The following is a 27,241-nucleotide window of genomic DNA, read 5'->3' on the forward strand; positions in this document are numbered from 1 at the left end:
GAGAAGGATCTAGAATAAGGAGAAGAGAGAGAGAGAGTTTGTTTGTAGAAAAACCAATGCCAACTCCAGGCTATATTTATAGCCTTATGGTGCTACAAACTGGGAGTAGAAATAGGAACTACTGTCCCTTAATCTTAGGAGCTTATCAACAAAAAAAACAGAATGCACTTATCTAGGAACAGAATTGAAGACTTATCTAATGCACTTATCTAGGAAACAGAATGCACTTATCTAGGAACAGAATTGAAGACTTATCTATTCTAACAGAATTAAAACTGAATGGATAAGGCTTATCCCAACTAAGAGCTAACATGACCGGGTTTTTTGCTGCTATCCACTTTGACCGGGTCTTCGGCTGCTGCATGCATGCACGTATCACAAATCTGCTACTGTCCATTACAATCCTGCAACTTTAGTTAAAACAGGATGTTACCGCTGCCTTCAATGACCATCTTTTAGTGAGCAAATTGTCGTCTTCTCCGCTTCTGGTGGACACCACTGGAGCAACACCTTGTTTCTTGAACGCCATTACAGTTGCTGGGCACCACAGCAGAAACCAGGCGGTTGGTTGTGCCCAACCATATAGATACACAACATTTAGATCCAAATCTTGAAATACGCCAAGTGGTTGGTTGTGCCCAACCATGTTTAAAAACACGAAATCACCAGTAGGATTTCACAAGGATTTGTCTGTGTTTATCTTTGAATAGGCTCAACTCAAATAGAAATCTTGTAAATGCTTATTTAAAAGTAGAAATTATAACACATCCATTTAGTTTTTGTCAATGGCCCTCCAAAACAAATTTGGTTTATACTTCTTTTGGTGGAACAAAACACATTTGCTTGATTCACGCCAAAACCATAGAATATATAGCAACTTCCCATCCTTCTGAATTGCAAGTATTCATTCTGCATTTAGAACACAGAATTTAATTAATTAATTGAATTAGTAATTTTCTCTTACATTACTTGTTGGATACTAAGTTTTTTAACTCATTTTGACAACTCGAGGAATTTCTGCTTCATGAAAATACCTGGTAATCCTATAATGAGTACTAGATTAGAAGTAGACAGAAGAATGGGCCCTCTTTTTTAGAGTTTACCCGGGGGGGGGGGGGGGGTATTGAGGAATGAACGGTGATCTGAACCTTCAGCAGTGGATTAGATTTAATTCTCAAGTCCTGGTCCCAAAACCATGAGGGTTTGGCCTTGCTGATGTTGAATCTGCAAATTGCCTCCTAGATTCTGATCTCCTCCTCCTCCTTGCAGTACCAGGAGGTGCCTGATACAGAAAGGAAATAAATAAATAAACAAGAAAAGCACTGAAAATTCAAAAGGGCACCTCAAAAATAAACCTAAAAGGTGATCACTACCATTCAAAATAAAAAATAAATGTTACAAGCTAATTACCAAAACAGTAGTTAGAAACTTCCTTTTTCTAAAACAACAGAAAGGTTCTATTTTCCATAGAAAAGTGAGGCAATTTTGAGCTTTGCATGTTCTATGTTACCCTGGGAAAATCTCAAGTAGCAGACAAACACCCAAGCAGAAACCCCTAGCGGCCGGCCAAATGGGTCTGGTCCTGTAATTGCTTACAATGGAGGGGGGAAGAATGCATGTTCAATGAATACCACCCCCTAATGATATAAACAATAAACAAAAGTAATAAAATTCCCTGTTTCATAAATCATGACCTTTTTCATGACATGTTACTAGCAGAACAAAATGCAGTTTGGGTTTACATATTTCTCTGGTGCCAAGAACAGGTACCTCGTATTTCAAATTTATAATTCTTTCATAACACACATGCACCAACATGGTATCTAACTACAGAGGATAGTAAGAATAATTTCTGTCTTTCTTTGCACATTTTTAGAATAATTTGCTGAAAATAGGGAATAAATATATGATTTTTAATTTTTTATATACATCCACATCCCCCCCCCCCCCCCCAACACACACACATACACATAAGTGTTTTGGAATGGTAGAATACTGATATGTTTCATTCTATTGCCAATGGGCATATTTATACAGTAAGCTACTGCAATAAATAGAAAGAAAGAAAAATAGAAAGAAAAGAAAATAGAAAGAAGAAAAAATAGAAAGAAGAGAAAATAGAAAGTACAAAAATAGAAAGAAAGAAAAAACTTTCTAAATCAATCCTTCCACAATCCTAGGAATATATACAATTCTATTATATCATCCACATAGACTAATAGTGTAGTAACTCCCCCTGAGGCTATGTGTTTGATAAACAATGTGTGGTCACCTTGACTTTGCTTGTAACCTATACTCAGCATTACCTTCGTAAACCTTCCAAACCATGCTCTCGGAGATTGTTTGAGACCGTATAGTGCTTTCTTCAACCGACAAACTTTGTTCCCTTTAATGCCTTCTCCAAAACCCGGTGGAATGTCCATGTATATCTCCTCTTCTAGATCACCATGGAGAAACGCATTTTTTACATCAAATTGTTGCAAATCCCAATTATAGTTAGCAGCCAACGACAGTAACACCCTTATTGTATCCATTTTAGCTACTGGGGCAAAAGTCTCCTGATAATCTACCCCATAAGTCTGTGTATATCCCTTGGCTACCAGGCGTGCTTTGTACCTTTCTAATGACCCATCAGATTTGTACTTAATTGTGAACACCCATTTACAACCTACTGTCTTCTTGTTTCTTGGTAGATCCACAACTTCCCATGTGTTGTTTTTTTCTAATGCCTCCATTTCCACTCTCATGGCTTTTCTCCACTCCTTATTAGAAAGTGTCTCGGCTAGAGTATTAGGAATTGGAATGGTGTTAAGGCTGGCTAGAAAACTTTTATGGGATTTAGAGAATCTTTGGAATGATACATATTTGGCTAAAGGGTACAATGGGCGTTTGGTACATTCTCTGGTTCCTTTTCTCAGTGCAATAGGTAGGTCATACTCATACTCAGACTGTGAAGGTGTAGGTTCAGGTTCTAAGCATCCCTCAGTTCTAGGATTAGGAGTTGAATCTTGGACTTGCACAGGTTAAGGATCTAGATTTTTCCTCCTAGAGTAAACCTGCATATATCTCACATCATCATGCACATCATTCGTGGGGTTAACAGTGTTCGAATTTGGTTCAATGGTCGGGTTGTTTGACTCTTGTTGAGACTCGGGAATGTGGGGCTCAAAGGAATGTGACTCAAAGGGATGTGATTCTTGACGATTGAATGTCTGTGAGGAGGGTAATACATCTAGGGATAGTAGATCTGAGGCCTTATCTTCCATTAATGAGGGCTCCCCCTGAAGATAAGGTTGAGTGAAAAAAGATTTTCCTTCCTCAAATGTGACATCGATGGAGGTGTAGAATTTTCTAGTGGCTGGATGATAACATTTATAACCTTTATGAGTTGGGGAATATCCCAAGAAGACACACCTGATTGCTCGTGGGTCTAATTTTCCCTTATAATGGACATGAACAAAGGCAGTGCAGCCAAAAATTCTTGGTGTGAGATTATTTGAGGCTCGAATATCAGGGTAAAATTGAGAAAGGACTTGTATTGGGCTTCGGTTGTCAAGAACTTTAGATGGTAGTCTATTTATGGTGTAGGCAGTAGTAAGGACAGCTTCCCCCCAATATTGTTTTGGCACCTGATTTTGAAAGGGAAAGGCTCGGGTGGTTTGCAAAAGATGGCCATTTTTTCTCTCAGCTACCCCATTTTGTTGGGGAGTGTTAACACAGGAGGATTCATGCACAATGCCTTCTTTCTGAAAAAATGGGGACCAATTCTGATTAAAATAATCTGTAGCATTATTAGATCGAAACCTTTTAATTCTCACACCAAACTGAGTTTGGACCATGTTATGAAAGTTGGGAAGAATCGTACCCACATCAGATTTAGACTTAAGAAGAAAAATCCATGTGACCCTAGTGCAATCATCAATAAAGGTGATGAACCATCTAGAACCAGTAATGTTGGGAATTTGAGAAGGGCCCCATATATCCGAATGAATCAAATAAAAAGGAGTTGAAGATCTTTTATTGCTGATTGGGAAAGAAACCCTTTTGTGCTTAGCAAGTTCACAAACATCACAATGAAAGGTTTCAACATCAATTCCTGTAAACAAGGAAGGAAGCATTGTTTTTAAAATAGGAAATGAAGGATGACCAAAACGGAAATGATGACGCCAAATTAAATCTTTATTGGAGGTAGATAAGAATGACTCGTGTGTGACATGCATAACAGTGTGAGATGATTTGTTGGTTGCTTCAAAGTAGTAGAGTCCATCTCTTTCCTTAGCAAGTCAAATCTTCTTCCCCAAAACCTGGTCCTGAAATACACAGTAAGAAGGGAAGAACACAACATTGTAGTTCACATCCTGGGTGAGTTTATGTATAGAGATAAGGCTAGTGGATAACTTAGGAACATGAAGCACATTTTTAAGTAATAGGGATGGAGTAATTTGAATATTCCCAATCCCTGCCACTGTGGTGAAAGAACCATCAGCAACAGAAATTTTTCTATTACTAGGACAGGGTGTATAGGTGAGAAAACGTAGTGAAGAGGGTGTCATGTGGTCAGTAGCTCCAGAATCAAGAATCCATGGAAAAACACTAGCCAAGGCATGTAATCCTAGAGATAAAGACTCACCTGAGAGAGCAAGAGAGGTAGAACCACTTCCTGGTTTCAAGGATTTCAGGAAGCACCTTAGCCTTTCAATTTCTTCATCATTAAATGGTCCCTGACTTGAGTGTTCTTGCTGCGGGGTTGTGGAGACATTATGGGCCTGTTGAACTCCTTTTGAAACTCCTCGATTTCCCCATTCCTTGCTGGATGTGGGAGGTTTCCCATGAAGTTTCCAGCACCGATCTTTCGTGTGTCTGGGCTTCTTGCAAAAGGTGCACCAGAGGTTATCGTTAGAGTCACGGGTGGTTGTGTCACGAGCCAAGTTGTGATTGTTCTCACCCTTTGAACCACTGTAACTTCCTCCCCTTGCCACCATGGCTGAGCCTTCGGGATCTTTAGGCTCAAGCATGATTCCACGACGGCTTTCCTCATTCAATGGAGGCACTTCTTCTTTGCCAAGAATTTGTATTCGGACCTGATCAAATTCAGCATTCAGTCCGACCAAAAAATCATACACCCTATCTCTTTCAATAAAATTCTTCAAGATCACAGCATCGTCTGCGCACTTTGTCTCAAGAACCCGATAATGATCAAGCTCATGCCATAAATTTTGCAGCAGATTTGCATACTCTGTAACACTCCTGCTCCCTTGTTTGGCCGCCACAATCTTCACTTTGACCTCATAGACACGAGCAGCGTCATGGGCTTTGGAATAGGTTTGTCGAACAGCATCCCAAATAGCCTTTGCAGAGGGAAGAAACATACAAGTATCACTGATCTCGGGTGTCATTGAACTCCACAACCATGACATAATCATGGAGTCCTCTTCGTCCCAAGCATCAAAATTTGGCTCGCCCAACCTTGGTCTTGTTCCAAGGAGGTGACTAATTTTTCCTTTTCCCTTCAAATAGGTACGCACTAGTTGTGACCACTTCAAGTAATTCTGGCCATTCAGTCTATATGTTGCCTGAATATTCTGCAAATCACCAGTGTGAGGATGAGAATTTGTTTCTCCTTCATCGGTTTGGACGGGAGCACTTGTTGCAGTCATGTCGGACATTGTTAATGGAGGAAAAATAAGGCCAGCAGGAAAGGAGAATAAAGGAACACTTCTGGTTACAGATCAACACTGAAGGCCAGAAGAGAAAAACACGAAAAATTGGCAATGAAGGCCGAAAAAATCTCAAGGTTGACAAACTTAGAGCTCTGATACCATGTTTTGGAATGGTAGAATACTGATATGTTTCATTCTATTGCCAATGGGCATATTTATACAGTAAGCTACTGCAATAAATAGAAAGAAAGAAAAATAGAAAGAAAAGAAAATAGAAAGAAGAAAAAATAGAAAGAAGAGAAAATAGAAAGTACAAAAATAGAAAGAAAAAACTTTCTAAATCAATCATTCCACAATCCTAGGAATATATACAATTCTATTTTCAGATCTGAACCAGTAACCCCACGTTTTCCAACAATAAGAGAGAGAGAGAGAGAGAGAGAGAGAGAGAGAGAGAGAGAGAGAGGAACCTTCTGTTCAGCTTTAAGTGCCTCCTCAAGATTGCTTAGTGCGGGAATTGATCCTCCTTCCATTACTCCCATCAAATTTTTCATACGAACACGCATTTGGAAAAGTTGGGCAACAAGTTGGCTTACCTGAAACAGTTAAGAAAGTGGTGCGAGGTTAGCTTTTTCTTTTTTTTTTTTATTTGATCGGGCAATTAATGACTTTAATTAGATATTGAAAAAGAATAAAATACATACAAGTATGTCAGGCATCCCACAATGTAGGATAGCATCTTCCACCTACCCTTTTATTTTAACTACTGACAAAGCAATCTCAGAAATATCCGTCAAACTGAGTACACTGTTTACCCTCTGATTGGCCAATGCTTTGGCCAAGCAATTTTCCAAGCCATGAATCCAAGAGAAGTTTGCCACTGGCTTGCTTGCCATAATTCTTATCAATCACTAACCCAGGTTAACTTATTTTAATAGATTTTTATAGATAAAAAGTAATTGTATTTTAAACTAAAAAATCAAAAAAGGCCTATACAAATAGACGAGGCATGCCAGTATAAGCTGTGCATAATCTTATGCATTGAGAAGATTATAAAAATGATCTGATCTCAGTCAAATCTAAAGTGACAACATTGAAATCCTTTGGAATCTAAAGTGGCTATCACATCTTGTCCTTCTGTTGTGGCTAAGTTTATGTTGGACTATTTCAGCCTGCTTTAGTGGAAACCTAAATGATGGTGCCAACATCTGCATACCTGCTGTTCTGTCTTCCCCGAATCTTGAGCTACTCTTTTTCTCCTTTCAGGGGATTCTGCCAATAATTCAGGCTTTTCCCTTTCCTCTGCAAAGTAAAGGAGAATAGTAAAGATATGAATTGAACAACTTCAACAGAAATTTGGAAAATAGTATTCATTGAATTCAAAAGTAGTGTAATGTATTCAAGAAATGGATTTTCGGAGGATCAGGTACAGTGCTACCATTATGCAATTTCTGACAACTGCATTTAGCAAAGGTAACATTCTTTATGTCAGATATTGTACTAGGGATGCTAATAGACTAAGCTTGGTTTAGGTTTGATTCTATCTGAATTCAGTACTCTGTCAACATCATCCCATCCACAGCCGAGAGGAGCTGAGTACCAAAACGGTCTATCTACTGTTGAGCCAGTGTTAGGCATGAATATTGAATAAATTTGAATCTGTCTCCATTCAAACCAGGTTTAAGCATGGTCTTGAACATATACTATTTCTTCCCTCATTTTCAGCATTTAAGCTTGACATAGTCCAGCTCCAAGTAAAGGCCTAAAGTGTAAAGAGTCATCCATGGCAAGGTCCAATAAGCGCATTGGCTAGGTACATTGACATGACTAATTCAAATCTCAAAAATTACGTATTACAGGAAAATAAACAGAAAAAGAAAAAGAACAGACCGGGGGTCATTGCTTCAATCATTGCTTCCATTATCTTTAAGCTCTTCTCTGCTTCTCGAATTTGTGCAGGAGTTACCTGTAAATACATAATTCAAGGATGTTAAGCAAATAATTTTCAGTCTACTAAATACAATTGAAATTTAATCTGCAGGTTCACTATTTGTCCCATCTCAGATTCACAAATAACCAAAATAGCCTCTAGAATGAATAGTCTAACATGTCATAGTTTTAAAACTTGACCAGTTGACTCAACTTGATGGGATTTTTGAGTGGGCACACCACCCAGATTCACCTTGATATAACCAAAGGTTTTTTTCCTTTTTTTCTTTTTGATCAGTAATTATCAGAGTAAGTCTCAACCATGCCAAGATTAGGGCAACTTAAACTCATGATAACTTTTTAACATCTTTTTATCTTGACTGATTGAGTATACACCCAAGTCATTGAGTAGAATTAGACTCGATGATCTTCTGAGTTGAGCTGAGTTGTTAGGTTTCAATATACTGCTGTATACAGAAAATATAGATGGCAGCTGCAGAAAAGTACCAACAAAAACAAGAATGTAACAAAAATCAGATGCTTTTACCTTCCCCATGCCTGGAATCATTCCAATAACACGTGTCATGGAACCCATCCGTGCAACAGCACGGGTCTGCTTTAGGAAGTCATTGAAGTCAAATTTTGCACTCATTATCTTCTTTTGCAACTCCTGTGCGTCCTCTTGCCGCATCTAGTTACACAATTCAGATAAAGTACACATTATACTACTTTTCTTTCATGCAAGACAAAATGAAACTGGTTAAACACTCACAACTTCTTGTGCTTTCTCCACAAATGAAAGAACGTCTCCCATTCCTAAGATGCGTCCAGCCATACGGTCCGGATAGAATGGTTCAAGATCTTCCATACGTTCTCCCCGTCCTACAAGCTTGATTGGCTTCCCTGATACCTATCATGGCCTAATCATTAATCATCAGATAATTGAAATAGATCTGTAACTGCTCCCTCTGTAGGAAGACTTCAAAAATTTGAAGGGCATGAAAGAAATATCTAGGAAAAGAACCAACAATAAATTGGTTTAACTAGACAGGCAGGTCTGAATAATGGACACAATTTCACTTGTCCAATTTTGTGCATCTATTTCTTCTTCCAAAAAAAAAAATTTAAGGACATGGAATAAATATCTAGGAAAAGAGCCACCAATAAATAAATAGGAGTGGTTGGTTTAACTAAGACAGGCAGGTCTGAATAATGAACACAATTTCACTTGTCCAATTTTGTGCATCTATTTAAGAAAGACAATCCAAACTACTACAAGTTGACTACTTCATTTGTTCAAAATTTCGTTCTTCAGACCTCACTCTTAACCTCTCCTTTTTTGGGCCACCTGGCCTTCCATCATGTGGCCTCCAAACCAACAATCTCTCCCTTGTAGAGTTCTTGGATTTCTCCATGACTTTTTTTTTGGGTTAAAGTTTGAGTCTGAGCCAACAGGAAAAACTGATCTGGGATTCCACTCTAAAATTTGTTGCATATTCAATTTTCAGAGGATTGTAAATTATCATTTGCTTGGTCCAAGCATGGATATCTTCTGGGCAAGAGCAGCTTCAAACATGATAATGATATTTTTGGCCTTTTTCTCTTATATATGGCAGTAGAAAGAAGTTCTAATAGAACTCTATGGAAGCTTTGGAAAACACATAAAGGAGTTGGTTGAAAAATCATGTTGTAATGCTAACTTTTGGTATAGTTACGCTCTTAGGTGGGGCCCATCCAACAGTGGCTCCTGATATTCCAAATAATCAATTGAGGCAAGTTATGCGGGACCTGCATTTTTTTACACAAAGTGGTCACCTTCAAACTCAAAACCAGCCTCCTTTTCTTTTATCAATAACAAAACTTTCATTAATCAAACAAATGATTAATTACAAGGAGGGGGAGATAAACTCTCTCACCACCCTCCTTGACAGCCCAAGATTTTACCATTGTACCAAGAAATGGATACAGTTTACATTATTTGATTATTATTCCATAATTTCCCTTGTTTTAGTTCTTTTTTTTTGGGGTGGGGGGATGAGAGGGTATACTTGTCCATTTGATTATTTATGGCTTCATTATTGTATTTTTTTTCTCCTCGCTATGTCTTCAGCAAATTTTTGAGTCTTAAGATGTCTTACTAAAGAATATCCAAGATTAAGAGAATCCAACCTCTTTGACACTTAGAGCAGCTCCACCTCTAGAATCACCATCTAGCTTTGACAATATAGCACCAGTAATTCCAATCTCAAGATTGAATGTTGTAACCAGTGCTGCAAAAAGAAATTTCCTAACAAGATAAATAAACAGCGATATATTTACATTGAGGAAAAAAGATAGAAACTATATATAAAAAATTCCAAGTAAAGACGTATAGTCAATTGTAAAAAAAAATAAAAAGGTAAAAACGAGTAGGTCTAATTCAAACATAAAACTGGAAAGCTTTAAACCCCACAAAAAATAGATGTCAAATAATAACGTAAGCAAAAGATATATTCTTGCTTTATCAGCATCTTCTTAGCTTTTGTTATTCTCAAAACTACTACTTAGATTCCTTATAAAGAATACAGAAAATCACATGAGGGACAATGTTCCGTTGGATATTGTGTTCATGATAGACATTGCATGCATGAAAATTCAAACTGCATTATATATGCAACACATTTTAGGTATTCTTGTAACTACAGTTGAACTGGACTTTAGAAATTTATTAGTAATACACTAAATTTGCTAAATTATTGATACGCCAAAGTATGTTTTGCTAATACCATGAGATTTACAAAAACAACAAAATTATTTTTATGTAAAAGAGGTTGTATAGGAGAATGTCTCCTTGGCATGAACAAAAACATGCCATGGAAATCTTGTTTCCCTTTATTCTTAGTTTTCACGGTGCCAAGTGTAGGCATCTTCTAGGAAATGTTTTTTTTTTTTTTAAGTAAAAACCATGTATTATCCTAGGGTAATTCTCTATATTCTATAGCAACCACCAACCATCTTTCACTAGTAATTATCTATAATCTTCATAAAAATGTAGAAAAAGGGGTAGCCCAATGAACAGTGCTCCCGCCAATGCGGGGTATGGGGAGGGACAGATGTACACAGCCTTACCCCTGCACATACAGAGAGGCTGTTTCCAAGATTGGAACCCTGGTCACCCAGGTTGCAATGGATCAACTCAACCATTGCACCAAGACCCACCCTCAATCTTCATAGATAAAAGTGTATAAACTTCATATTAAAGCATAGAAAATCGACATATTCATAAGAAGAAAAAGAAGGAGAAAATTTAGAAAATAGAGGACTGAGCCCTTTTCTTCTCCTAGAAAAAGAAGAAAAGAAAGGGAAAAAGAAGAAACTAAGAAATAATAAAATAAAAAAAAGAAACTAGTATTTTATCTCAAAAACTGAATAATGTAGTTTAATAGTGTCTGTTTTATTATTATAATCTCAAAAAATTAAGAATATAAAAATATATAATAGCACCATGTAAAAAATAGATAGGTGATTAAGCAAGGTGACCCTCCATGGGCGCCTTGCCACCTAGGTGTCACCTTGACAACTATGCCTTTATTTATCAAGAAGCTATTTTGAAGTGGATTTTCTTATAATCACTTGGTAATTTGACTAAACCTTGTTTTGAGGGGAAAAACTCTTTTGTGGGATGTTGTGTAATAAATTAAAATTGGGGTTCAGCTGTAGGAGGTCACCTCTCAAAGTGGGCCTTCTCATATCATTTCCCTCTTTTTTTGTATTGATTTACTCAATTAACAATTGGCAGCAATTTAGGTTAAAAAAGCTAAAGATAAACAAAATAGTAAATAAAATAATAATATCTAGCTACTTAAAGAAACATCCAATCACCAAGGTCAAGTCATTGCAGATTCTCAACTACCAGAATCTAATCATCTATTTCTCACGAGAAGAGTGAAGCTTTGGGAGATCACTCAGTAACTCCATAGGCTAGATTGGAAGTATAAGTGCAACGAAACCAATGCCGTCTTGACATTAGACACTATATATCTACAAGGCTAAAACATTTGCAGCCTACTACCAAGCCCCAGTTGATTAAAAAGTTATGATGCCCTTTCTACACATAGAAAATGAAACTATATGTGAATGAAACACTCTACTGGACTAATGTTGAAAAAGGTTTTCAAGTTGTGTATGTGCTTTGCACTGAGAGTTCAAAAGAGGAAATATGGGCATATGCATTAACACACAACATATGGAGAAGCTGCTACCTCTACAAAAGAACATTGTAGGAATGGAGTTTATTAGTATATGAAAAAAACCCCACCTTATTCCCAAGTTAGAAGGACCATCAACAATAGTACTCACCTACGTAGAAATACATCTATCCCGAACCTCAAACCTGCCAAGGATTCTCAGTTTTCATTAAGCAAGCAAGCAAGACACTTTGGCCCACTGCCTACTCTTTGACACCATTAAATACCATCAGCCAAATCACCTTCAATGGTCAAATATGAAATAGTAGCTTCCTTGAATATTAGAATACCCATTAAGAGAACTTGTATTCCCATTTCAGTAGTCCATGCCACCAACGGGGCCACCAAAACCCCAAAACAACCTCCATTTTCCTTGAAGATAGCCCCTCCAATCCCAGTGAATACCTCAATCCCCTTATAAAAGCTATCAAATTGAAGTCTAATCTGTTCCTCCATGGAAGGGGGGATAGTGGTCTTCCATGGATAGAGTCCCCTAGGAAAAGATTGATCTCAAGAAGGTTTTGTCACATGTCAGCTACCAAAAATGCCTTGGTACTCCTTAGCACTAACATCCAAGAACTGAGGAGAAAAATAGCTCATTGTCTAAAGGCCTCAAACGGTGCCTCAACATTCTCAAAAACATACAGGCTCCTTTCCTCCCAAATACTCCACTTCTCAGAAGACCTAATCCATTTCTCTTGCAGGTTGTGACAAACTTTGTAATCCAATTTGGTTTTTTGGTCAACTACTTTATTTGTGGAATAGGTGTACATATTGGTTTTCAAATGTCGAAGCATACCATTGTTGAAAGGCAGTAGGACAATGTGACAAAAGTATGAATTTGATTTCCAAGGTTGAAGTTAACCCTTCCCAATATCCATCAAAAGTTATTCAATCACAGGAATATTGAAATTACATCAGTTCTAATATTGCTCTTTCTCACTAAGGAAGTGTTGAATTCACCTCTCTAACAGAATAGGCAACTGTATGTCGGGACATGTCATTAAGAAACCATAGTTTTCTTTTTTGATCAATATAAGCAACCATAGTTTTCAAAGCAATGTCTAGGCAACAAGGCACCCATAGAGGGTTGCCTCACCCAAGCATCTAGTTGCTTTTGTACAAGGTGCCACATAATATTTTTTATGTTTTTTATTCTATGAGATTTTAATATTCTAATAGGCCTTATTGCACTAACTCTTCTTTGTTACAGTTTGATCAACCTACCCTTTTGTTCTTTTCCAAGGACAAAAACAAGGGCTCAGCTCCTATATTTTCTAAGCTTTTTCTTTCTTCTTTTTCTTCTCATGAATATGCTGATTTTCTATGTTCTGATATGAAGTTTATACTTTGATGAAGATTATTGGTAATTATTAGTGAAAGATGATTGATGGTTTCTATGAAACCTAGGGGATTACCCTAGGATTTAGGCTTTTTAAAAAGTCCATTGCCTAGGTGACGCCTAGGTGTCTATAGATTACAAGGCACTTCCTTGTTGCCTAGCTTCAACTTGGTGCCATGACAACTATGCAAGAAACTTTAAGAAGCCTTCATGAATAATTTCATTCAACAACTACCAAGGTATGTAATACAAGATTCCATGTTAACTGTCCTCAACAGTCAACACCAGCACATGTCAGTGCAAGAGTTACATAAATTCTACAATTATCATTATAAAGGTGTTCTGTATCTTGCTTTTAACATTGAGCAAGTAAATAGAGAACCATGTATAATATTCTTCCAAAGGAAAAAAAAAAAGATAGAAATTACTAAAAAAGGCCACTACCAAATATTGTTCCCAGATTTTTTTTTTTTTGAAGCAAAGGTAACTTTTTTATTGAAGAAGAAACAAACAGAAGTACATGATAGGATGTACTGAAGCCAAGAAAGGATTGGCAGGATTACAAAGGCAAACAACTGTCACTAGACAAGAAATCTCTAGAGACCCCTGATTTTGCTAGGATATCCGCAACAGAATTTTGCTCCCTAGGAATCCAGACCAACTTCACATTCATAAAGCCTAAAATATCCCTGGCTTCAGCTAAGAAGTGGGCTAGTCTCCAGGGCCCTCCCTTATCCTGTAACCAAGCTATAGTATTTGCAGAATCCCCTTTAATGGTTAAGGAGGATAAACCTAGCTGTTTGGCAAGGCGAATTCCTGTGAGTGCAGCCAAAATCTCTGCCTTTGTGGCATCAGCCCTCCCAATCGGACCGCTGTAAGCCCAGCAAATGTTCCCCCTTTCCCCTTGGATTACACTCCCCCCCCAATTCCTGCTTGACTTGTGGATCCTTGGGCGCTACCATCAAAGTTTAGAGTCATTTCTCCTTCTTCTCTAAGAGCCTGTCTCATAGTCCACTCAGATCTTGGAGAGGAGTGTAGGATTTCAGGAAGGTTTCTCTGGAGATCATTTAGGGAGAGACCTTTGAACACTTCAGCATTGATTACCAAAAGGTTGCAGAGATGTGTGATGTAGGAAGTTAGATCTTCAACATTTCTAGCTTTATTTTCAAAGGTTTATTGTTCCTTTCTTCCCAAATGCCCCACAAAATTGCATGGGTCACTGTATTCCAGTAAAATCTTCCTCTTTTTCCTAGCCCTCTGCCTTGCCATTGCCACAATATGTCCACCACTCTCTCCGGGAACACCCAACTGTAACCAACTAGGTTTAGGAAGAAGTGCCAAATCTTTCTAGTGACCGGGCAGTGGAGAAGGATGTGATCAGTTGTCTCCCCGTCGCCAAGACACAGAGGACAGACATGAGGGGAGATGCATAGTCTGCCTTTAAACTTTTTCTGAAGCAACTCGCAGGTGTTCCCAGATATCCATAAACATAAATAAAGTGTTGTGCTTATTCACACCAATTACATCTATGAGTCTAGGGGGAAAGGCACTGCTGTGGTCTACCTGAAAGTCGATAGATGACAGAGGTAGGAAGGTTTCTGGGAGGCTGGAAGTATGAGGGAGAAGACTGATTCTTGAGTTTGGCAGAGCTTACACAGGGCTAGATCAGAATCTGTCTGGGGATCCTCAGAGACCCCCTATTTATAGAAAACTCTCTCGGGAAAAAGGAGGGAACTTTCCAGCTTTGGAAAGTGACTAGTTTGTTAGATCTAAAACCACATGAGCGAGTTAGGAATTCACCATATGTGATGTGTCCATGCAGTTACGCTGGTACCCAAGTTCCCACTTTTTCCCGACGCTCGCATGTGAGCATGGCTGTAGCTACTACCCCTTCTAGAACTTTGATTATATGTGCCACAGAGATGCCATTTCAAAAACATTTAAGTGTTGATTAAGGCTATGCAGTGGGTGGCATAGAACAGATGTGTAATTGCGGGACAAGATCGTGGAGCAAGGTTATGAGGCCGTGACACGAGATCACGAGAGTCTTTGCACCCAACAACATAGAGCTAGGTGAAATCATGGTATATCCTTTTAAGGTTTGAGTGCAATGAGAGACTAGAACAGCCTCGCCATGATATAAGCCTAAAGTATGATGAGGTGCCACAGTATCTTCATTATAACGTAGGATGTGTTAAGGAAATGCAATGAGCAATAGGAGACTTCACATACAACGAATGCACTAGGGACCTAGACAGAAGGCCCAATGGTGATAGTGCTAGAGGAGAAAGTCGTGACACCACAATGTAAGTGTGCAAAATGTGGGGTTATAATCCTGCTGCAATGAGGGATTGGGGAACCACTGGCATGCATGAGAGACAGATGTGTGGGGATGCAGTGCTACCACCTTGATACTTCGCCGTGTCGCTATTATTTGTGCAATAGCTGCCTATGTGTCTTTAAAGTGGGTGCTCATTGCAGGTAGATGTCCAATTCTATGTACTTACAACATCACATTCTAAGAAGCTTAGCAAAATCTAATAACTAATTTTTTGCTTAATAAAAGAAAGGGAAACATTTTATAGACTATGATATGATACTTTTTGTTGTACTTAAAGACCTTAATAATTCATCCTAAGTGGAATGAATGGAAGTCCAAATACCTGCAGCTTCTTGGCCAGTCATTGCATCCACCACAAGCAAAACTTCTGTAGGATTCAACTCACGCTTCACTTCCTTCAACTCATCCATCATTGCTTTATCAATCTGATTTTTTTTTCAATTAAAGAAAAGGCCCATATCAATCAGTGAATATATATTCACAAAAGGAAAAAAATTATAGATGCAAAAAGTATCAGTTGTAGAACCTGTAGTCTTCCAGCAGTATCCACTACGACTACATCTATGTTCTTCTTTTTTGCCTCTTCCAGACCTTGCCTAGCAATCTCTGAAGGTTTTACCTCTGTCCCTGCTGTATAAACAGGAACATCTACCTGTCAACATTTTATAAATGAAAATAAGAATAAACCATATAGTTCCAAGACTGAAAGGCTAAAGGAATTAGTAAACATAACAGTTAGTAATGTCTTGGTAAAAAACATGAGAATCAAGTGAATGTCTTCCTCCCTCCCTCCTATTCAGAAATTCCAGACACAAAGCTTGCACAATTTAACTTAAGTGAATTATGTATGGTGTTACTTGGGTATCTTGACTTTATATATTGATATATACTTAAAAATATCACATTAGTAATTTCAAACTGATTACTCTCCTGTAAAATGTGATCCAAAAAATCATCTGATAGAGGCAAACCACCAATGTTATGTGATGGTTGAAGAAAAGATCACCAGACTCTTGGGCTTTGTGCTATCAACCAGAGAGGCTAGAGCTTACTGTCCAGAGTGAATATCTTGTTCAGATGGGTTTCAATAACACTTACTGGCTGACAACCTTGCTACAGTTGTTGGGAGGAATAACTTGTACTGGGACAATTTCTCCAGAATAGTTTCTTTCTTTAATAATGGTTGCTACCATGTGACACTTTATGTTTAATTCACCCTCTTTCTATCTCTTGGGAGGTCCCTTTCTACTCTTGTTTCCAATTTTCTATCTCTTAGTAAAATCCATAGTGAATGATAACTAGAAAGAAAACTTGTGAAAAAATGATCACTAGAAAGAAGAAAAGGTTGAATACTGAAAATCTAAATTACCTGTTCACCCAGAATAACAAGTTGATCAATTGCAGCAGGCCTGTACACATCTGCAGCAACAAGCATGCAACTCTTTCCCTGTAGTCAGCATTATATGTATTTATGTCAACAATGTTAAGATTAGACATAAATGTGTGGGAAGCATGTGCACAAGGAACAGAGTTAAGCATACTCTACCAGTTTTTTAAGATAAAAAGCTAGCTTAGCACAAACAGTTGTCTTTCCAACACCTTGTAGACCAGCCAATAATATCACTGTGGGGCCAGATTTTGCAAAAGTCAGTTCAGATACTTCTCCACCCATCAACTTGACAAGTTCATCATGTACAATCTGCACAGATCAAGTTGTAAGTCCATAATATCTAATGATGCTTAAGACACAAAATCAACATGCATCTTGTGCTTGGATAAACATCACAAACCGTTGATTCAGAGGGATTTTAAATATTATTTCCCTAGGGGTGGAGGCAAGCTTGAATTGGAATCATGATGACCGCAGATGACATATGGGAATAAGCAGAAGGTCTCATGTCCAACTCCTAATTGAAAACTATCAATGCTCATTAAGAAGTTTAGGAACCATAATGGATCAATTTCCTCAGCCTGGTTACACATGAATATCAGCATGATTTTCTCAGAAATAGCATTCATTAGATATATTGAATACCTTAACTAACTGCTGATCTGGTCTCACCCCTCGAATCAGTCCAACACCGACTACTTGTTCACTTACAGCCTGAACAAACCTTCTGACAACAGGCAGGCTTACCTGTCCACATAATGATAATCAGTCTTTTATTTCCTCTCCCTATCAGTAATAGAAAAATGCATGAATTCTCCCTCCAAATACAGTACAAGTCATACAACAGAATACCAACATCTGCTTCCAAAAGAGCCCTCCTAATATCTCGCATAGGTTCCACAATATTGTCCTTGGTCAAAACTTCTGAAATACAGAAACATCATAAAATGATACCATATCAATCAAAATGGTAATAAGAAATTAGTCGTTTTGCACAAAACAGGTATTTCATTTCATGAATAGAAAGTAAGTGCAAATAAGTTCCAGCATCATGCAGCAAAAAGAAACCACAGATGCCTAATCCCATGAAAATGGCTTCTATGCATAATATATAAAATATGCATCTGCTTTGTCTATAAAGCCCCAAACCAAACTTACCTTTTAGCAAATTTTCTCTAGCTAAGATTTTTTATAATAAAATAAAATTTATTAAAAGGAAAAGGAAAATTACAAGGAAGGTGACCAGAGGTCGCCCAAAAGAAAAAAAAAAGGAAACCAAGGATGGTGGTAATCAAATAGGTAAAATCTCAAAAAAAAAAAACATCTAAATAAGGGGATCAACCTGGATACCAAGGATCTTTCCTGGTAATGTAATAGCAAAGCATCCATGAGCACCTAGAACTCTCTCTGACCGAATCTGTCACAATCTAGGAGCCCCCATCCCAATGGTAAGACTCTCAGCACACATAGAAACAACAACAGAGGATCAGGGGACAGTACTTAGTCTATACTAAGCACAAACTGAAAAGCCCAAGCCCATATTTATGGCAAGACCAACATCTATATCCAAACTCAAGTCTATTATCCATTTGACAATCTATATACCTTGGAACCATAAATCTAGGGGTTTACAATCGGTCGGCTCGGTTAGAACCAAGGACCCAACCGACTATTCGGTTTGACCATTTTCTCCAACCAAACCGAACCGAACTGACCCTAACCAAATTCGGTTTGGTTTGGTTCGTTTTCGGTTCGGTTGGGCACTAATTCCACATAAATGATAAACATTCAACAACTAATGAATAATTAATAATTAATAAGTATTATTCATTAAAAGTTAAAATGGCCCCAAAACCCAATGGTTTTAATTAATTAACTATTATTAATTAAAAGTTAGAATGGCCCCAAAGCCGAATGCTTTTAATTAATTAGCTACTATTAATTAAAAGTTATGCCCAAAGCCCTATGCCAATGGGGAATTGGCAAATTGGCCATTATTCACAAACAATTAATGTTTAGTCTAGATTTTAATTAACTATTTTATTAATAAAAAATTATTCACAAACAATTAAAGCCAATGGGGAGTTGCCAAATTGGTCATTGGGAAATATAATAACTAATTAGCATAAAGTATTAAATAGAACATTAAATATTTAATATACTTAATTAAATAACAACACTAATTCGCTTTTCAGTTTGGTTTGGTTGAAAATCTCAGCCAAACCAAACCAAAACCGAAAACCAGTTTTTTAAAAAAACAAAAACCAAATCAAACTGATACCCAAATTAACTGAACTGGACTAACTTATTTGGTTTGGTTCGGTTCAGTTTTCAGTTATCAACTGAATTTGAAAACCCCTACATAAATATACCATGACATATAGAGGCCACGTGGGAACTTTCAGACCTTAATGGTCGTTAAAATTACAGAACTAGGAAATGTGTGATGCAGTTTTATAACAACAAGAAACCTATAATGCCCAGGAGTGTTTATCCTATGTAATATACTAATATGTTCATATATGCTTTTATATCCAATTTCTAAAGCTGAACGTCATTTCTCAAGACTTATGTCTTGTCAAATTTAATTAAGTTTCTAACATGTATGGGTTTTATTTATAGTATAATTTGTTGAAACCTGCCACTTTAAATATTTTAGAAATCTTAATACTGTAGAATGTAGAAGTATCCATGCAGCATCTGGTGTCATATCTGGTAAGTATCATGTCTGACACCAGTGCAAGAAGCATGGAAAGTTGCAGTTAGTTTGATGAATATTTAATACATGATTACACAGTATATATATATATATATATTTGATGAATGAATGGTATTTTATTATGATTACATAGTATACCAACAACAAGAAATGTGCAAAATGTTGTTAGTTGTCTAACTACATTTCCCAGTACTGGTATATTGGGCATGCACAGGTATCCTGGTATCATAGCAAGAAACATGGAAAGTTGTAAACTTGTAATTAGTGTGATAAATATGTAAAGCATAGTTTATCAGCAACAAGAAATATAGAAAATGTAGTTAGTTGTCCAATTATGTTTTCTGGCACCAATATGCTAGGCATGTATGGGTATCTAGTATCATAACAAGAAACATGAAAAGTTCTAGAAGTGATAAATATGTACAACATAGTTTATCAACAACAAGAAACATGGAAGATGTAATTGTCTAAGAATTTGAAAGCATGCATAGAATACATTGTCTAAGAATTTGAAAGCATGCATAGAATATATAAGGGACCATTGCACGGTGCAATGATAAAATTTTGGGGCCAAAAAAACAGAATTGAAAAGTTGCAACAGGATTTCTAGTGGGATGGGGGTGGAGAGAAGAAGAACCACTTAGTCAGTTGGGACCAAGTGTGTAAATCAAGGGAAGCAGGGGGCCTCGGAATAGGTCGAATCAAGGAAAGAAATGTAGCTCTCTTGGGAAAATGGTTATGGTGCTACCCTCTTGAAGAAGATACTCTATGGGCCTCAGTTGTCAGCAGCAAATATGGAAAGCATGCCAACGGGTGGGATAAGCAAGGACCACTTGAATCGAGTGAAAGCCAACAATCCTTGGAAGGTATCAGTTCTACCTATTCTTCTTTTATCCCTTTTATTAGATATATATAGAGTAGGTAATGGATCTAAAATTAAATTCTGGACTAATCTGTGGTGGGGAGAAAATACGTTAGCTTTTTCTTACCCTCATTTGTTTAGCCTTTTCCCAAAACCAAGCAGGCACCATAGCTTCTTGCCTTTCATACTTGTCTTCTTCTTTAAGCTGGAATCTAAGTTAAAGAAGACCCTTAAGGGATGTAGATATTGCTGAATTAGCAGATCTAACACATGCCTTAAGGGAGGTCTACATTTCCCCCTCAAAACAAGACACAAGAATCTGGAAACTCCTTCCTTCTGGGAAGTTTTCAACCAATTCCTTTTTCAGGGCCTTGGCATCGGAAGAATCAGATTCTGGGTTCCCGTTTAGGAAGTTTGGATTGTTCACATCCCCCTTAAAGTTGCTTCTTTGTTTGGGAAGCCTGTTTGGAAAGGATAAATACTTGTGATCTTTTACCAAAAAAGCACTCTGGTAGACTGTGCATTTCCCCCCATGTCTGTGTTCTTTGTCTCAACAATGGAGAGTCAGCCGAGCACCTCCTTCTTCACTGCTCAGAAACTAGGAAAATATGGAGCGATGTCTTAAATCTGATCAGCTACAACTGAGTATTTCCTAAAAGCATCAAGGATTTTTTGTGGCAATGGCAAGGGAGAGGGCTAGGTCAAAGGGGCAAACTCTACTGCAACACAGTGGCCCAAACAGTCATGTGGGTGTTTGGGAAGAACAAAACAACCGCATTTTTAACAGCAAAGCTAGAACCTCGGAAGACCTAAGCTCTCATATCTCTCACTTACGCGATTTGTGGGTGCTGAATTCAGAGATGTACAAAGACTTCTCTCTAAACATGCTTCAGCAGAACCTGGTGGAGCTGCTGTTCTCTTCACCTAGTGCTATAAGAGCTACTAACCTTCCCTAATCAAGGGAAGAGGAGGAAGGACTGCAGGCTCTACAACGGCTGAAGTCGTAGCAGTGTTAAATGACCTGACTGACCTGGTGGTCAAAGGTGATTCTAGCAACACAATAAAGTGGCTTGAGGACCTTGGAGATTGGCTTACTACCTAGATGAGGCTAGAGATCTGATATACGCCTTAAATGCATCTTTAATCTGGAATCCCAGGAATTTAAACTCTGTAGAAGATAAATTAGCTAAGTCTAGTGCTCCCAGGGAAAACTTATATAGTAATAGTATAATGCCTTTGTAACCTGTGTGTGTTTAGCCTTCTGTACATCATCTCATGTACTCTCTTTTCTCTCTTTTATAAAGCTACTCTTTTTCTCAAAAAAGCATGAAAAAGCAGTTCGAGTCTGATAGAAGCCACATGCAAAAAAAAGGCCAAAGGTTAAGTCCATATCCGGTCTACACCTCCCAGCACCCGGATGGCAAGGACCATCATTAGATAATGATTTTTTCCTACATAAGCAATAGAAGTCGGTATTTGTGTGTGTTTACCTGTATGCTTTGAGCATAGACAGACCAACAAACTAAGGGGGTGCTTGCCAATATATATGATTTTGTTTTTGCTTATGTTATTGGTCTATGCTCAAAAACATTGGCAAAAAAAAAAACCCTTAAGTAATTATCCTTAGCATTATGAGCTTCTCTTAGTGGTCTGGCTAAATTATAAATTTAGAGATGCGAAATCTCTGACTAACTGATGTGACTCCGATACCGGATTAGAGTACTAAGGCGAAATACCAAATACTTTATTCATGGCTGTGCAATTCAACCCACTCCCCTTTCTTTCCTTGATTTCTCTATTCTAAATTTCTGACATTTTCATATTGTCTTGTCTACAACCAGCATTAACTACATTTATTTCCATCCAGTTTACAACATTATTGAGCATCTCTCAACACTACACCAAACAAATTGGACAAAGCCATTCAAGGGGAGACAGAACAACTCTGCCCACACTGAGTGGTTCCTTCCCATGAAATTCTTTTATATTTTCATCAGACCCAAATCATTTTTGAGGAATCTTCCCTGCTACAACCATCAGTTTGGTTGGATCATTGGTTCATTATATCCCTCACTCAGACCACTGAGTTCAGGAGAGTTACCATAGCAATATGATTGATAAAGAGTTTTGAAGTAGATAAAGGAGAAAATTACTGAGGATATCGAAGAACTAAAGTTGTCAGCTCCAAGAAGAGAAAATTAGCAAATCAGGTTCTGTAGCACTAAATCTATACCATATTCTAAAATGCAGTTGTCCACATCAGACTCCTCAAATTGCTTCCCAACCCCTTAAGAATTTTGTTTTTTAAAATAAGAAATTAAATATTTGGGATATTTAAGCTCACCCACAACCGGTTTAGTTAAGAAACTGAATGTAACATGGGCATCTTTTTAACACCAGCCCGAGCATCGCATGGGTCTCTTCTTGCTTCCATACCCCCTTAGAATTTTGTGGATTTTAATTAAAAAATAAAAAAGATAAAACATGGGCTACTCACAACTGATTTAATTTCCTTTTTATTAGGAAACCTGTAATCATTCCCCTGTAAAACATGGTCATCTTTTAACACCAGCCCGTGCATCACATGGGGGTCTTCTAGTCTATACTATATTCTAAAATGCAATTATCCACATCAGCTTACTCTCTTTTGCTTCCCGATCCCTTTAGAATTTTGTAGTTTTTTATTTAAAAAAAATCAAACAGGGACTATTTAGAAGTTACAACAGATTCAGTTGCATGATAAAAAGAAAACTGAATGTAATCACTCTCATTTAACATCGGCATCTTTTAACAGCAGCCAGTGCATTGCATGGGTCTCTTCTAGTGGAACTCTAATTTTCAGTAAAACTTCTACCACATTCTGAAAAATAAATATTCTTGCAATATTGAGAAACCTAGCAGAAAAGAGTAGAACACAAGTAATAGGAGATAGAATGCTTCATGGACAAAGAATAACAAAGAGCTCCTTATTTGACTCATACTTAATACAGTAACCTTGAAAGCATTCCTTACTTTCTCAGCCATTACTACTCCATAACTTCCATAATATGTTAAGCTATCTTTTTCCCCCACCATAAAAGATGCTAGCCAAATGATGTTGGAGATGCCTTTTGCAATTCATAGACCAGAATAAATATTTATATGTTTCATACTCGTATCTGAAAATCTAAAACCAGTGATTCTATTCAAAGCATTCAAGATGTAGCCAACTTCAGTCCCCTTTCAACATCATTTAGTACTAAGTTGTGCATTGTCACTGTAATTTAGTCAATTTCACTAATTAAATAATGCCTAAAGTAAAGAAGACTTAAGATGGTTTCAGCCGTGGAATCATAAGCAGTTAGGATCCTCAGATGGTAGACGCATTCCTTGTTCTTGTCTGTCTCAATCTAATACAACCTTCATTGATATTTTTGCCACAGATACAATTAATACAGAGCTATCTAGCCTTGTTCCAACCAGCAAGGATGGTTTCATTGAGTCATTTGAAATAACTCAAAATTTCCCAAGAATAGACATGTCTCTTTCAATAAATTCTCAAAGTACCAACAAGACTTGCCACGAATTTTCTGATATACTTCAGTAAGGAAACCATGTATATGTTTCCGTCTCAGCGATAGAATGTAAAAAAACAGTCTTGACACTAACATAAAAACCAGGTAATTTGCCAGAAAGTTACAATGTTCACTTCTGTTGGTCCAGAAGCAACTTGAGTTTTTCAGATATGAATTGCGTAACCAAATTGAGAAGTGCCTGAGTGCAAGTTGAAGACTTCAAAGAGCAACGGAAGGCCAAGAAGAACGCGGACTAGGCTGATAAGCGAGGATCCAAATGCTTACCAGAGAGAGAGAGAGAGCACGCATATAGTACCAGGCAAATTTAAATGGTAGAAGTTCCAAAGATGAATATCCATGATCATTTTTCAAGCAAACAGACATGAGGCGTGAACCAAAGGCACCAACCAACTTCGGCCTTCAACAAAGAACCAATTTCTTTTTCAAAAACCTCAACTTCACTAGATTCCCAAAGAAGTTAATTGGCTTCCAGGAAAACGAGAGAGAGAGAGAGAAGAAACAGAAAGCAAACCTTCTCCTTTGAGCTTGCTCCAAGCTGCTTCGAGGCCACTAGTCAGCTGCCCAAACATTTCCGCTCTTACAACACCTCGCATTTCCCTTCTAACAGTAAGACTCCTCGAATGAACCCAACTCCATACCTCCCTCTGCAGTTCATAAAAAATAAAATGTGACGAAAAAGAATTAAAGAATTACGCCACGAATTTCAAATTCAGAAGTGTAAATGATCTTTCCGATACAAGTAGGTTCCATACTATCTTCTTTCACTGCTTACCGTGAAAAGATTTCTAGAAGAAGGTTCTATGGAGAGGCTGGAACCAGTCCAAGAAGAGCTAAATTTGGTCGATGCTCTCGGGTTGCAGAAGCTAGAGCTTGCTGGAAGTAAAGAACGAGTTGAAGAGAAATGATGGGAAGCAACGGTGGAGACAGAAACCGCTTCCATTGCGCGAGGACTATTGGGTACTGTGGGACTGTAGAGGTTTCTCTCTATCCTTTATCCTCTTAAACTGAAAATGCAATCCATCGTTCTATCCGTTAGCTGTCTTACGTGTACGACGCATGGTCGTTCATGTTTAATCCTTCGGCTTCCAGGCCGTTAAACTCAAATCCAACGGCGGATGGACACGTGCCCCATCTATCTATATAACGTATTGAAAAAGTTCACAGAACTGCGGTGAGCGTGGATCGAACACGCGACCTTCAGATCTTCAGTCTGACGCTCTCCCAACTGAGCTATCCCCGCATATGCATTGGTAATGTACAGAGAATTTATTTAACAACGCCCTTCCTAACCAGAAAAATTTTTGCAACCAATTAATAAAACAAATCTAAGGTATACAAATAGACAGCTCTTCTCTTCAACGTTGTAAAATGGTTTGGAGCCAAAAAGAGGCTTGCATATTCACTTCCCTACCCACAATTTGTTATACATTGGAAAGATATTCAGTATTTACATGCTATCATTTATGGGAAGATATTCTTAATGTACAGTTATAGTGCCATATGGATACAAATAAGTAGGATTCTTGTGGGCAGGAGACCCGGAGTCATTCACCTCACCCACTGTCCCTCTACTCATTGCCAAGGTGCAAAGAACTGAAACAGGTATGAAACACTGAATTCCTTTTTTATCGGATGTAATTTTGAACTCCGATATCTTATGAAAGTAAAATTATTTCAGAACAAGAGTTTTCAATTTTTGTTGATGCGGCTGTTGTTCTTGTTTTCAAAAACAACCAACTATTTTGTGGAGCAACCCCTACGTCTGCCCAGTCCAGATGAATTACAAGCATGAGACCAACATTAGGTATAATGGCCCTTTAGAAATAGTGAGATTCTTTGCAAACAAAAACTCTCTAAATCAATCTCTCCATGAATTTAAAATAATCTATATGAACAGAATTTTTATGTGCAAAAGATCCCAGCTCCTTTTTTAGATTAGGTATATTTTTGGTTTAGTTTAGGTATCACATAGGCGCCCCATCAGCAAATGCCTCATTAATTGCATTTGTGCGTATTGAAGTTTGTAAACTTCGGTTTCTGTGCACCTCTCCCATTTTAAAAAACTTTATTTTGGAGCTTCCTGAAATGGGTAGACGTTTATTGGCATTTTGATGATGTAGTGCTTAATGACACCTATGTGTCATAAACGCCCTCATTAAATTTGTTTTTTTTTGTTTTGTAGTCACACAAGTACAAAGAGTTTACTGAATAAATGTAAATGGAACCAAACACCTTGTAGAAAACAAACAATTCCCTCTATGACAAAAAAGAGTCGTGCATACACATCAAGCTTAGAGCCCTTTTCATTTCACAACGTTAACGGAAGAGTAAAAGTCATTTCAACTAGGGGTGGCCACGAGTTGAGCCTTTCACAAACTAATTGAGCTTGGTTCAGTTTAAATCAAGCTTCAAACCAAATTCAAGCCCGATATATAGGTTCATTTGCTAATCAAGCCAAGCTTGAGCCTAGTAAATTTCGACTCATGAGGTTTGCGAGCCTAGTATTAAATAAATATATATTTTTTATTATATATATACATATTATTTTTATTAATATAATGTTCTAATTTTTTATGTATAATCATAAATAATTTTTATAATTATTTTATATATATAATATTAGAGGTGTAAATCGGGTCGGGCCACCCACGATTTTGGACCGGCTCGACCTAGCATAGCACAAAGACCCACGGGCCATGCTAGGCCTGACACGGAGGTCCGTGTTGTGTTGGGCCTAACACGGAGGCCCATGGGCCAGCACAGCACGACAACACGGGTCGTGCCGCCCACGGCCTGCCAGGCCCGTAGTGGGCTGCGCTCGACTCGCCTAGGAATATAGCCATTGGGGCCCCCTCCCAAAGGGGCCTAACGGTTAGTTTCAGCTTTGGGGTGGGGGGGGAGGGTTTATAGAAATACCCCCCCCCCCCACCCCAACAACTATAACCAACCATATTAGGGGGTATTTCTGTATTTTGCTTATGGGGGTTGAAAAAATGACATAAATGCCCCAACAGCTATATAGCAGCTAGTTTATGGGGCATTTTTTGTAAAGTTATAAGTAACTTTACAATGACCAAAATACCCCTCCCAACAACTAAATAACATATAATTTTTTGGGTATTTTGGACAATTGAATTATGTTCAATTCCTATAAATAGCCCTATCCTCCACCATTCTCATCACACCAATTCAACAAT

General features: G+C 37.8%; 1 protein-coding gene and 1 non-coding gene across 5 annotated transcripts; both read right to left on the minus strand.

Moving 5' to 3' along the window:
* Window positions 1-720: 720 nt before the first annotated feature.
* Window positions 721-25,027, minus strand: LOC104588864 (signal recognition particle subunit SRP54, chloroplastic). 4 transcript variants are annotated; one of them, XR_733867.3, is made up of 16 exons: window positions 24,817-25,027; window positions 24,556-24,688; window positions 17,745-17,812; window positions 17,534-17,635; window positions 17,045-17,197; window positions 16,868-16,945; window positions 16,025-16,150; window positions 15,821-15,923; window positions 9,759-9,859; window positions 8,362-8,499; window positions 8,137-8,280; window positions 7,551-7,626; window positions 6,877-6,962; window positions 6,131-6,256; window positions 1,035-1,282; window positions 721-909 (listed from the first exon to the last, which is right to left on the minus strand). XR_733867.3 is itself a non-coding variant. In XM_010246990.3 (16 exons), the coding sequence occupies exons 1-15, from the start codon at window positions 24,982-24,984 to the stop codon at window positions 1,175-1,177; spliced, it is 1,710 nt and encodes a 569-aa protein (XP_010245292.1). In that variant the 5' UTR covers window positions 24,985-25,027; the 3' UTR covers window positions 721-909; window positions 1,149-1,174. The 4 variants fall into 4 exon arrangements, 3 of the variants coding, with proteins under 3 accessions (XP_010245292.1, XP_088746445.1, XP_088746446.1); XM_010246990.3 differs by having other exon boundaries at window positions 1,149-1,282; XM_088890319.1 differs by having other exon boundaries at window positions 908-1,282.
* Window positions 25,028-25,211: 184 nt separating this feature from the next.
* TRNAF-GAA (transfer RNA phenylalanine (anticodon GAA)) lies at window positions 25,212-25,284 on the minus strand. Its single transcript has one exon. It is a non-coding gene; the product is annotated as a tRNA-Phe (tRNA).
* Window positions 25,285-27,241: the final 1,957 nt, after the last annotated feature.

Source organism: Nelumbo nucifera, chromosome 6, assembly GCF_055504915.1.
Source record: "Nelumbo nucifera cultivar China Antique chromosome 6, China Antique-T2T, whole genome shotgun sequence".
NCBI lineage: Eukaryota > Viridiplantae > Streptophyta > Magnoliopsida > Proteales > Nelumbonaceae > Nelumbo > Nelumbo nucifera.